Source organism: Zootoca vivipara, chromosome 1 (genome assembly GCF_965207765.1).
Source record: "Zootoca vivipara chromosome 1, rZooViv2.hap1.1, whole genome shotgun sequence".
NCBI classification, from domain to species: Eukaryota; Metazoa; Chordata; class Lepidosauria; order Squamata; family Lacertidae; genus Zootoca; species Zootoca vivipara.
This window is the reverse complement of record NC_142582.1, coordinates 104,365,860-104,378,730: the sequence shown is the minus strand read 5'-3', so window position 1 is coordinate 104,378,730 and position 12,871 is coordinate 104,365,860. Positions and strand designations below refer to the sequence as shown.

The following is a 12,871-nucleotide window of genomic DNA, read 5'->3' as shown; positions in this document are numbered from 1 at the left end:
AACTACAAGAAAGAAGATTCCACCTAAACATTAGGAAAAACTTCCTGACAGTAAGAGCTGTTCGACGGTGGAATTTGCTGCCAAGGACTCCTTCTTTGGAGGTCTTTAAGCAGAGGCTTGACAGGAATGCTTTGATGGTGTTTCCTGCTTGGCAGGGGGTTGGACTGGATGGCCCTTGTGGTCTCTTCCAGCTCTATGATTCTATGATTCTATGACACAGAATCAGTAACAAAACAAGATGGCAACAGCGACAATGGCACAGCAGTGAAAGCGTTTCCTTGCTCAAGTGGAATCTTACCCTCTCCTTTTTCTTTGACTCTAAGCTTTGGCAAAATCCTTGCAGCATGTGAGAGGCAAGAACTATTGCTGGGAATTGTCAGGGGTTCAAAGTCAAATCAAAGTGCTTCCCCTCTGAATTGCTCCAGCTGTTTTGCCCTCCTACCTGCCCATAAAAGCTGAGAGTGCTCAGCAGGATCACAGCTCTGCATGGGGTAGGCCACTTCTTTTCCCCCTTTGCCTTTCCTGTGCTATCAGCAGCTCCATCCAAAAGTGCTGTGGAAACCTGGGAACACACTCCTTTCACATCTCCCACTGTTCAAAGGGCGGGGCATGAATTTATCAGATGGGTTCCAAAACAATACAGATTGTTCTGTTTGCTAGACCAATAGCCTATTTTGCTGGACCAAGCTGATGAAATTACCTTGCTTCCCTAAAAATACCTATGCTATTGGGATAGTTTAGGTGGTAGAGCAGGAGACTCTTAATCTCAGGGTCGTGGGTTCAAGCCATCAAGCCCCTTCCTGCATTACAGAAAGCTGGACCCTCGTGGTCCTTCCAACTCTGCAAGTCTGTGATTCTGTTTTGTTTTTTTTAATTTATTGAACCAATTTAAAATAATACATTATCTTTCACATTGTCAATAACATTGTCCCCCCCTTTCCCCCTCCCCTCCCTCCCCCCCCTTTCCAAGACTTCCCTCAGCTTCCCCCCTGTTTTATTCCCACATTCTTTTCTCTGCATGTTATCAAATTGTACATATCTTCACCTTATCTACCTTATGTTCTACTAACAAATTGTGGATGTTTATTCAAAACCTGCCAAGGAGTCCAGTTCATTTTGTTGTCTCTTCAAGTAATTTGTGAAAAGTTCCCATTCTTCTTTAAATTCACGATTGTCCTTCTCTCGCAGTTTATATGTTAACTTTGCCAGTTCCGCATAGCTCATCACTTTCTCTTGCCATTGTTCTTTCGTAGGGATTTCCTCAGTCTTCCATACCTGTGCCAACAAGACTCTCGTCGCTGTTGTAGCATACATAAATAAGTTCCTTTTTGGTCATCTGCCTGCCTTTGTGTCTTTTTTCCTAGCTGACCTGTCCCTTTCTAGGGACGGTAAGTCTGTAATTCTGTAAAGAAGTCGTGTATATCACTGCATTCAAAACAATCTACTGAGAAGACAGAGAAATCTTGAAAAACAGGTCCACTAGTTGAAAGACAGGGATACTTTTGTGTTTTCTAGGGACAAAAGAACCAAAGCATAATGCATCTGCCCTGCCCTATCTCTTCACAGAATCATAGCATGTAGAATTCAAGGGACTCTGAGGGGCATCTAGCCCAACCCCCTGCAATGCAGGAACTCACCAATCTTCTGGTTAACAGCCAGGCGCACAGACCCATTGCTCAACAAGACGTGCAGCACTAACTGGAGATCCAGAGTGGTCTATTGAGATGGGACAGCTTGATGAGGACTGGGAAGACCTAAGTTGAAATCACCACTCAGCCATTAAGCTTGTTGGTGGTTGACCTTGCGTTCGACACTCTCAACCTAATCTACCTCCCAGGTTGTTGGGATGATAAAATGAGCATATACTTTGCTTTGAGCTTCTTTGAGGAAAAAGGTAGGATATAAATGAGCAGGGACACTGAATAGGTGAAGAACAATAAATGCATTTTTTAGCATTTCGTTCCAGACAATTCATTTCATTGCAATAAACACACAGTTCTTGTCCATTTAACTTGCAAGCAATTAAAATGCCTTCTGAAATGTGCTTCTTCTGCAGCGATATTGCATTATTTAAGTACTCAAGCTAGTGTTTTGTCGGTGTAAAAATGAGGTTTTTCTCCACAGGTAGTGGATCCATTGCTGCCGCAATTTCTCTGTACAGCTTGACTGCTAGTTTTGTTAGCTATTGTCTAAGAGGCGTCCTTTGTGTTATTGTCTACATATAGACAGCCACATAACTCCTACCCACCGTACTCCTACACACATCCATTCTATTTGTCACTCAATTTGAAAATATATATATATTCACCAATTTTAGTGCTTGTGTTTTCCTCAGAGTGCTATAATGTACTTTTCTACATGGTGGCAGCACCACATAGAGAAGAAAAATAGCAACTATGCTGTGTGAAAGAGACATATGATATCATCCAAACCGTGAGCTTATGCAGCCATGTTCTGGTACTGTGAAGTTATGAAAAAAAATCCTTTTGTCATTTATTTCTTTGCATATTGAGCTAGTCTTCTGAATGCTCCAGTACGCTATCCAAGATTACCTCTCGACAAAGTTCCCAATTTTTGGCAGATGGAGGCAAATCAGAATCTAGCATTCACGAGGCTTATTCAACATGACAAAAACCAACAGGAAATCCAACTCATATCAACTTCCTGCGCAAAAAACACTTGCCCTTTCTGTTAACTACATAGAGAGCACTCTTGGAATAGAGTCAACTGACTTGGTTAAGTTCTGTCCCCCTGACACTGTGGGAAGGTAACAGCCCTGCAAACAGAACGCAAGCCATTGTGATGTAGCAAACTCTTCCGCAAACTGACACCCTCCCATCATCCCTGACCTCTGGATCTGCTGGCTGGGGTTGATGGGCTCTGGAGTCCAACAACAAAATATGAAGGGTAACCAGGGCAATGAGTCCCAGACTGGGGAGACTTGGGTTTCCCAAATGCCAGATTCATTGAGCTCTTTTGGGATAAAATTCAGGGATTGGCAAGGCTTCAGACCTGCAAGATCTACTTTATGGTTTCTTTCCCCCTAAACCCTGATACTCACCCTGCAACCCAGGTGCAGAAAGCATGTATTTAAATGTAAAGAATTCTGAGCGCGGAATTTAGTTTTGAGTACAAGAACTGAACTGTCATTCCAGATGTATATCTGCTCTTGCCTCCCCACACCCCCCACATCCCACCAGTGGCAGAGGATCCCTCTCTGGCACCCGGGGCGGCGCAGTCCGTATGGACTGCGCATGTGTGGCATCACGCGCATGCGCACTCCGTATGGAATGCCACACATGCACATTCCGTACAGAATGCCACACATGCGCACTCTGTACGGGCTGCCACTCGTGCACAGCGGCTGTACGGGCTGCCCCACTTGCACGGTGGCCGTACGGACTGTGCACGCCCAGCAGTCAATCCAGTCGCCATGCGAGAGGCAGCCCGTACAGGCGCCATAGCTGCCAAGTTATCCCTTTTTTAAAGGGATTTTCCCTTATGCTGAATAGGCTTCCTCGCGAGAAAAGGGAAAACTTGGCAGCTATGACAGGCGCCCATATGGATGGCACGCGAGAGCAGCGGCCCCCATACGGACTGTGTGCGCCCTTGGCCACTCTACACCTGGGGGGAGTCAGGGGCCATCTTGTCAACCCTCCCAGAGTGGAACCCGGGGCAGACCACCACCCCGCTCCCCCCTTCCTACACCCCTGCCCACCACTCGTGCAAGGGAGGGGAGACATTTTGTTGTTGCCGTTGTTTCAGCAGTTATGACTTAGAAATCCTTGTTGATCTGTTTCAAATCATCCAGTGGATCAAAATTATTATTCAAATGGATATGGTTAATTTGACTCAACAACCCCTCTCATGCACAAACAAAACCAATCGAATTCAGCCAACCATGCTTGGGCTCCCCAATCTCTCTCACTTCCGACGAAAACTAATAGATGAAGAACCTAGCCACATGATGCTGACACAAAACCCCGCCACATACACTATGAAAAAAGGAAGGACCACTACTCCCTTCTTTCTCCTACCTCTCTTTTCCCATCTCTCTCCCCCACCCGCACCCAACCTCGCAATACCTCTGATAGCAATGTTTCACACCAAATGTAACTTACCTACAGATAGGACTCTATGAACTGAAAACAGAGACGTTATATATACCTTTGTTATCCATTGAAATATTTCAATAAAAACAATTTTCAGATTTACTATTATTATTATTATTATTATTATTATTATTATATTATACTATTATGTATTTATTCATACTTTCTTCCCTGATGAAACTCAAGGCAGCTTACAGATAAAAACGAGTATGCCCCCGCACCCTGTTAACTTCTGCAGCCACCCCAGACAGGCCCCCCATTATACCTACCTTATGCTCTCTCATTTGTTTAATATATAACCCCCATTCACACCACCTTTGAGCTTCTTACAGCATAAGTAGAATCAGCCCAAGGAACAGTATCATAATGTCTTTATTAGGGGCAACTCCAGATATTTTGGGGTTACAACTCCCATCATCTTAAGCCTAAACCATTGGCTACGCTGCCTGGAGCTGATGGAAGCTGGAGCCCAAAAACAGCTAGATGGGTCAGTGTATCTGGCTGTTAACCAGAAGGTTGGCGGTTCGACGACACCACCCAGAGATGGCTGTGGGCAGGATTCCACCACTGAAGGGAGTTGGACAAGACAACCCTGGGGTTGCCTTCCAGCTCTGCAATTCTATGGCTGCAGGTTCCTTACCCCTGCTTTAGAGTAGTATTTCCCAAACATGGGTCTCCAGCTGTTTTTGGACTACAACTCCCATCATCCCTAGCTAGCAAGACCAGCGGTCAGGGATGATGGGAACTGTAGTCCAAAAGCAGCGGGAGACCCAAGTTTGGGAAACACTGCTTTTAAAGCTTCATGACTACTCTTCCTCAGACATGATCCTAAAACAGAAAAGGGTGGGGGGAATGAAAAAAAGATGCTGCTTTTGAATGGCCTTTTAGAGCTGCAAAATGTTATGCTCCTGTTGGTGATTCAGGAAGCAGTGTAGCTTGTGCCCAGTGCAAAAAATCTCAGGTTGCACAAAAGCATACTGGATCAAAAGAAGCAATGGCCACTCTCCCTTTGAATATGTAAACCCCAGCAGTTTATTTACATATACATTAGTACATATATATAGGCCACTTTTATGCCCTAAAGCTCACCAATATATTTTAAAAAATTATCCAAGTAGCTGAGTCCGCCTCTGACACTAATCAGAACTCAATAAAAAAATCCTTCCAGCAGCACCTTAGAGACCAACTAAGTTTGTCATTGGTATGAGCTTTCGTGTGCATGCACACTTCTTCAGATACAGAACTCAGAACTCAGGCATCCCTTGTAACATGTTTAATGTATAAAACAATAAATTTAAAAAATAATTCCTATTTTACGTTCTACATTTTTTAAAAATGTAATGATACGTAAGTTGGTTGATGTGAACGTTTTGCTGGTCTGACCAGTAAACAAAGCGAAAGAGATAAAAGTTCCACTGATGCTCTCATTGCGAGAAGAAGATCGGATGCCTTATGGTGTGTCCTTTGGTGACGGAGGTGGGCAAGCAGGGGGAAGGGTGTTGTGTTGTAAAATTATGTAAACATTTCAGTACTGTGCCGGCTCCAAGGGTCTAGGACACCAGTTCTTGGGGGGGGGAGCTGAAAGAGAGGCTCAGAAAATGCGCTTGTCCTTTGTTCTTGGATTTGGATGTGTCAGGAGGGGCCATGGAAATTTTTGGAACTTAGACACTAAATGGAGCTCACAGCAGGTGCTTCATCTGGCATGAAGAGGACAAAAGGACTGGTGGGGAAGTGTTTGGAGTGGACAATTGCAGCTCAGCATGTCCCGAGTGTGTCAAATCCCTCAACTTCCATGGAGCTGGTGCCTCATCCAGAGTGGTCCAGTTTTTTCACATCCAGGCTGTGCATATCAAAGGGGCCTGATCTCCCAAAGGGATGAGGGAGTACAAAAGAGTTGGGTCAGAATGGCAGCTCAGATGGGAGGTGCTACAATTGCAGGAGGTGATAAGGACAAGGCAGGCCGCAACTCAAAATATGCCTTCAAATGGTCACAGAAAATCACGCACTGAGTTACCCCAGAGCTGTTATTGTACAATATGCACGTAGTAATACAAGGTAGAGACATGCGTGAAGGGTTGCCTGTGCATGTGAGAAATTCCTCCCAATATATACAGACCAGTTAACTCCACCTACTCACCAACTGATTGCCACTTTAACACGTTTGTTATGTGGTTATTGTATCCTCACAGAACCTTGTTGGTTCCTGAAGTGGACCTATATTGGGTTGGTGGTTGAAGACCAATTATATTTTTGTCAGTCTCCCCAGCATTTTGGGGTAGCCCTGGGCTCATGTTTCACATAAAATCCATAATTCTGTTGTTTTCCTCTGCTGTGTTTCAAGCCACATTTGCACATGGCTGTACACACCAGAGACGGGGTGGGGATGTTTTCACCCGATGCACATTATCAGTTTAGTTTCCCTGCCCCTCCAAACCACCACCCTCCAATTCATTTTCCTGAAGCGGTCATCTGCACAACGGCTGCCTCAAATGTACACGCCTCTGTTTAGCTGCAAAGGGAATGTGGATTAAAGGCTCACCCATACTTCCCGTGATTTCCAAGCACAGGTTCAATAGATTTTTCAACCCAGCAGGGATAGCAGCGGGACAAATGAAAAACCTCTCAGACCTGTGCCTGCAAATCATAGGGCAAACGGAAGTGTAAATGAGTCTCAAAAAACCACAATATAGTTTAGTGTATAGTGTGAAACGTTCTGTGTATGCGGATTCAAAGGACATCGGTGGGAACGCCCTGGAGCCAGAGTAGATGGCAATGTGCACACAGCCATTGATTGGGAAATGAAATCACAACGGAACAAGACTGTGAGGGTGGGCCCACCTTTCTCCTGAAGTTTCCGCTAACTTATCTGTGCAAAAAGAAGCGGGGGTGGGGGTGGGGGTTATGTAGTTGCCGCCGGCTCCCTTGGCTGGGAAAGAAAGGCAACTCGCTGTTTATTGCTGGGATCTTATTATCAACCCAACCCCCATTGGTATCGTCCATTGTTTTTTGTACTGTACTTAAAACTATTTTTCGCTCTTTTATGGCATGTCTGTAAATCAACTTTTGTTGCTTGCCAGTGTAACGAGGGCCTAAAATATTACTGCCCAAAAAAAACACCATTCCCAGCGACAAAGCTGCTTTTCAGAGTCCACAAGCATGCATACGACAAAATTTAACAAATATATAGTGCTGTTAAATGGGAGCCTGGCTCAGCTTGGATAATTTATTTCTAGATACTGTACTAGAAATGTGTGACCAGAGTAGAACAGTATGCTGAGCTGTGACTTGCTCTGCAGTATTTTTGCTCTCTTTCAATGTTCCACTTCCCACATACTGAGTAAACTGGGAACAACAGCAAACATTTTTGCTTCAAAGGCAGCATTTTTCTCCTTGTGAAATGTGGCTTATCTAATGGGTTCAAGTGTGAAATACCTTAGGCTGCTGTTATCAAGCACAAATCTCACTCCCACTTCAAAGTGAGAGGACCAAAGTCTCCCCTGTGCAGCTTCTAAAACCCACAACTGGATTTTGCTGTGGGTTTTAGATGCTGCAGTACACAGCTAGAAGTGTACTCCATCTAATTAAAACTTTTACTAACGTGCCTTCAGGGCTTAATTTCAGCCAAAGCCCCTACGGAAAAGCTCCATTACCTCTTTTAGATTTTAGAGGTCAGCTGTAAATAGGTAGAGGCCTCTGCGCATGTACAAAGTGAATTATCCTCATCACAGATCTGGAATTAGGGAAAAGGGCTTTCAGGTCAGATAGTACACTTTCCAAGCAGCCTAGAGAAATTGAATATGCATTTGTCAATTGACTAAATGCATGTCAATTTGGTAGAAATGCCAAAACCAATAAAATATCTGGCATTTCTGAGGAATTGCAAGCAAGGGCGTCCACAGGAATTTTTACAGGGTGCAGGAGGGGATAAGCACTCCAAATAAATAAGGGGGGTTAACTAGAGTTAGAAATATCATACTCCTGTCTTTGTTTTTACCTTTTGTATTTGGGGGCATACTAATGCCTAATCACAGCTGCACTAAAATCCGGGATATCTGATTGTTTTCTCTGGGGCAGCAATTATTTATCTGCTAGGGAAAAGCAAACTGAAATACAAATGAACCAATAAGTTCTTTATCCAGACAATGGGTGTGCCATTCCAACTCCTCTTTGTCTAACTTCTCATCTCCTTTCCTAAATGTCAATCATTGCTACGACTTCATTCATTGGCCAAAAAAACTGAAGTGAAGCAGGCCAGGTTTTTTTAAAAAAACAAATGAACAGAATAGTACCTGCATATGTGGACCTCATCATCTGGCTTCTACAAGGGCTAGATATTTGCATTTTATTCATTTATTTGTAATAAAAGGGAGGTAGAACCCATGGATTAGGGTCCATCAAGGCAGAGGGCCTTCCCCCTTGTAGGTGAAAATTACTGGAAGCTGTAATGACAAAATGAAATATGTATAACGAAGCAGCACTTTTATATGTCCTTCGGTGTTTTAGAGAAACAGAGTCCAAAGGTATTCACACCAGCAAACTGCTTTGCATCAGTGACTAATGGGATCAAGAAATGCTATGAAAGAGATTGGGGTTGCGATAAAAAGCTAACTTTAAGAATATTAAGAACATAGGAACAGCCTGCTAGATAAGTCTAGTGCAGTATCTTGTTCTTACAATGGCCAAATAGACACCTGTGGGAAACCTGCAAGCAGGAGGACCCAGGCACAAGTGCCTTCTGCCCTCCTGTGGTCTCCAGCAACTAGTATTCAGACACTACTGCCTCTGACTGTTGAGGCACAGCCATCATGGCCATTGATAGCCTTTCCCATGAATTTGTTCATTCCTCTTTTAGGCCATCTTAAGTTTGTGGCCATCACTGCCTCCTGCAGAGTTCCATAGTTTAATTATGCACTATGCAAGGAAGCAATATATTTCATCTGCCCTGAAACTTAAAACAGGATGTCCTGTAGCACTAATTAAAACTAGAACACAGAAAACTATCTCATACCAAGATACTACTGAGCCGCTCAGTTCAGTATTGTTGACACCGATTGGCACTCTCTTCTGCTGTAGGAGAGTTGCAATAAAATGCTGGTTTATGTTTATCCCCTAACATTTAACTACAAGTAAGAACGCTCTCTGCGCCCAAAGGATGCATGCTGATAACAACTCCTTGCGTTTGAAGAAAAGAGAACCCTTCCATTTCGATAAAATAAAAGGAAAGGAAAGGAAAACAACACACATTTCATTCCGGGCTTGTATCCTAGATTTTGAATGTTCTGCTGTCTGTGTACATTTAGGACGGTGGAAGGCGCTCTACTTTTTCTCTCTCCCAACAGGCAGCCAAGCAAGAATGCCACACGGGGCTCCCTTTTCCTGTTCCCAATGTCAGTTCGTGGAATCTTCCATGTGCGGAGCAAGAGCGGCGAGAGCACATTGCAATCAATGTAAATAAAGTTCATATAAATCAGCACTAGCTCTCCGTGTACATATTTATACGTGCATACTTGGATAATAAAAAACAGTGTTAGAGACTTCTTTCCGTTGCAGTGCTTTGAAATAAACACGCTTTTCTATGCTGTATATAAAAAAGGGAATTCTGTTGCTGACGGAAGATACTCCGTCACTGGCTTGAAGGTCTGGGATGGGGGGGGCACTTGGGTTGCTTGCTCTTGCAGTTTTTAAAAGTTATTTTAGCAGTCGGTGAGGGCAAAAAGGGAGATGAAGTTTAAAGGAAGAATCTAGTGAAAGTTTTTAAGCAGCGAAAGTTCGTTTTGGAAACTCGGCAATCCTATCTCTTCCTAATCCACATCATAAGGCTGTTCTATGTACTTCCACCACTTCTGCCCCGCACATGGAGAATCCTAAAAACGTGCAACCGTCCGGGAACCGGACGTATAGCTTCAATTCTGCAGCGAGGTCTCCCTCTAGCCTCCGCTACCTGTTTCGTTTCTAATGAAACCATCAGCAGAGACCGCGGTAAACAGGCTTTGCCGTAGAGATAGGGAAAAAAACATGCGCGCCTACACACAGGAACCTGTTTGACTTGTTGCTCGCTTGCGCTCTCTCTCTCGCTCTCTTGGGTTGAGGAGGAGCCATATTTTGAGCTCCTCCCATGTCTCCAGCCACGCTCCGCCTTCCCGTTTTCCGAGCCGCTCTAGCCACTCTGGCCCCACCTCTATCTCACTGAGGGGGACCGATGCTCCGTCTTGGTTTTAGCGACCTTTGTCGCTGCTGTCGGCGGGTCGCGCGCGCGCGCAGTCATGAATAGTCAAGAAGGGTAATGAATATTCATCAGGTCTTCGACCCCCGGCGCCGGGCCAGAGCATAGCGGAGCACGCGGGTGGGTGGGTGCTCGGACGTGGCTGGCCGGGACTTTGCCCCTGGGGAGACACTCCTGGTCCGGGCGCAGCTCGCTCATGGCTCCCAGGGCAGCAGCGTCGGGAAGCGCCCGGTGAGCGCGGCTTCGGGTTGCGCGGGGCGGGGCGCGGTGAGGGTTTGGGGTGCTGGACGGAGGTGTGAGGGGATCGTGACCCCCATTTACAGTATTAGGAATCAGGCTGCAGAAAAGGAGCGGAGGCTGCAGAGGGGCGGAAAAAAACCCCATAAACTGCAGGGTCCTCACGCCCAGGTACTCTGGCTTTGTTTGTTTTTGTTTGCTGTACAGTGCCACCAAAATATTTTTGGGGTGTGTGTGTGTATATATATATATACGTACAGTATAATATGCGCATGCATATATGTGTGTGCGCGTGTGTATTTTTTTTGGCCAGCAGCTACACTTCGGAACTCCCTGCCTATTGACATCAGGCAGATGCTTTTACTGCTATTTTTGGGGTCTGCTTAAAACATTTTTTTAATGTTGGATGTAGGGCGTTGGATGTGTGTTTTAGTTCATTTTAATTTAGTTTTGAAAGTTGTAAATTGTTGCTTTTAACTGTTTTTACCAACAATTTTATTGTTTAGTTCTTTTTCGTAAATGCTTTGAGAGCTCTTTTTTTCTTTTGCAGTTTAGCAGTGTTTAGATTTTTTGATGCAAAGAAATAAATAGTGCACAATAAACAAAATCGTTAAAAGAATCCACACCAAGTTATGTAAACAGGATAATTAAAAACACCATAAAGGTGACGCAACCCGTTTTTAAGTAAGAGCCCAGGAAAAGAGCTGGGTTTTCATCTGGTGTCTGAAATAATGCAAAGGGCAGTTGCAGGCTGTCCCCCTTTTGGGGTGGGATTGAGTCGCATACCAGTAAATTCAGGTTGCACAATTGTAACTGATTGGGGGGTCTTGCAGACCAAATCCGCTTCCTCAGAAGACTTTTTGTGATAAAGACAGTAAATGAGGAAAATAGACTAGGAAGTTCGAGATACTGTAACTTGCTTTAATGCTACGCCCAGGTACGTTCTTTTTTTGTAATGTTTAAAACAGCCCTGTAAGGTAGGTCAGTGCTATTATCTCAATGTTGTTGCATATGGAGCTGCAGAGGCTGAGAGTTTATTGCATAGTAAATTTGTGACCGATGTCTACTGAGACTTCCTGGTTCATAGCTCAGTCTGTTAGCTGCCACACTACATTGCACTGCACCTGTCAGTATGCATTGAAAAATGTGATATGGTACCAACATGTTTGAGATTACCAAAGGGTAGCATGAGGGTGTTAAGGGGTGCATTAAGTGTTTTCAAATCTAGGTGAGGAATTATGGGGCACCTCTGGGATGAAGGGCATCCAGGAGGTTCAAATAGTATAATGGTAAATGCTAATAATGCACACGGTACCCAAGACAGCTTAATGTAGAATATTTGCCCATTAAGCATGCTTTATAACCACTCAGGTGTGCTCATAATTAAGTATAAAAGAAGTAAGTAGTAGCTTTCACTGGAGTCTTTCTTACAGGTGAAATAGATATTCTGTTTGTGAGCACTGAACTGTGAATGATGGTGGTAATCATTCCAGATAAATATATAGGACAGGCATCCCCAAACTTCGGCCCTCCAGATGTTTTGGACTACAATTCCCATCATCCCTGACCACTGATCCTGTTAGCTAGGGATCATGGGAGTTGTAGGCCAAAACATCTGGAGGGCCGCAGTTTGGAGATGCCTGATATAGGACCTGATTCAATTACCAGCAGGAGCCAACACAACAAGGCCCATTAGTGCAATCGGACCTCTCCCTCTCCCCCCTCCCAAATTGACTCTGCAGGGCCAGAAGAACCCCCAGAACAGCAGCAGACAGCAGGAGAGGAAACATGGTTCTGCCTGACAAGCTGAAATGTTTTCCCAGACAGAATGATTGCAATAGTGCAATGTTGAATTGTACCCACAGACTCCAAGGATATCATCGGCCTCATTCAAATTCAATACCTGCTCTTTACCAGCAGGTCCCAGCATGTCTTACAGCAATTTAAAATTCAGAATTAAACAGCTAAAATAGGGTGGGACCTGAAAATACACATCTCAGATGTCAAAGACCAAGGCAAAGAGGATACATCTTCAGCATTTGCCGAAAGCTGTATAGTGAAGAAGCAGGAAGAGGATACAAGAGTTAGGGGGGGAAAGATGGAAAGAAAATCAGGAAAGAGATAAGCTTTGGGGTTGGGGGGGGGTAATGTGAGTTCTGGGGCTATTGTATGACTGCTATGAAACCTAATCATGCCAGGGTTTAGAAGACTTGTAGATGAGATGCCCAATGGAACATCAGACTAATGCAAGTCGAGAATGAGATCCCTCAGTAAGGCCATAGGGCAACCACTGAAAATA

General features: G+C 44.4%; 1 protein-coding gene across 8 annotated transcripts in view; it reads left to right on the top strand.

Moving 5' to 3' along the window:
• The window catches only part of ABCD4 (ATP binding cassette subfamily D member 4), a 352,667-nt gene that overhangs the window by 315,680 nt on the left and 24,116 nt on the right, over window positions 1-12,871 (top strand). The window contains exon 1 of one of the 8 annotated variants that reach the window (XM_035108606.3): window positions 10,260-10,392. The exons of 2 other annotated variants lie outside the window; for them this stretch is intronic. In XM_035108606.3, coding sequence (XP_034964497.2) covers window positions 10,376-10,392 — 17 coding nt within the window. In that variant the 5' untranslated portion in view covers window positions 10,260-10,375. Of the gene's footprint in view, window positions 1-10,259; window positions 10,744-12,871 lie in introns of those variants that run through there. 5 more of the 8 variants (XM_088672172.1, XM_035108597.3, XM_088672181.1 and 2 more) reach the window with 5 other exon arrangements.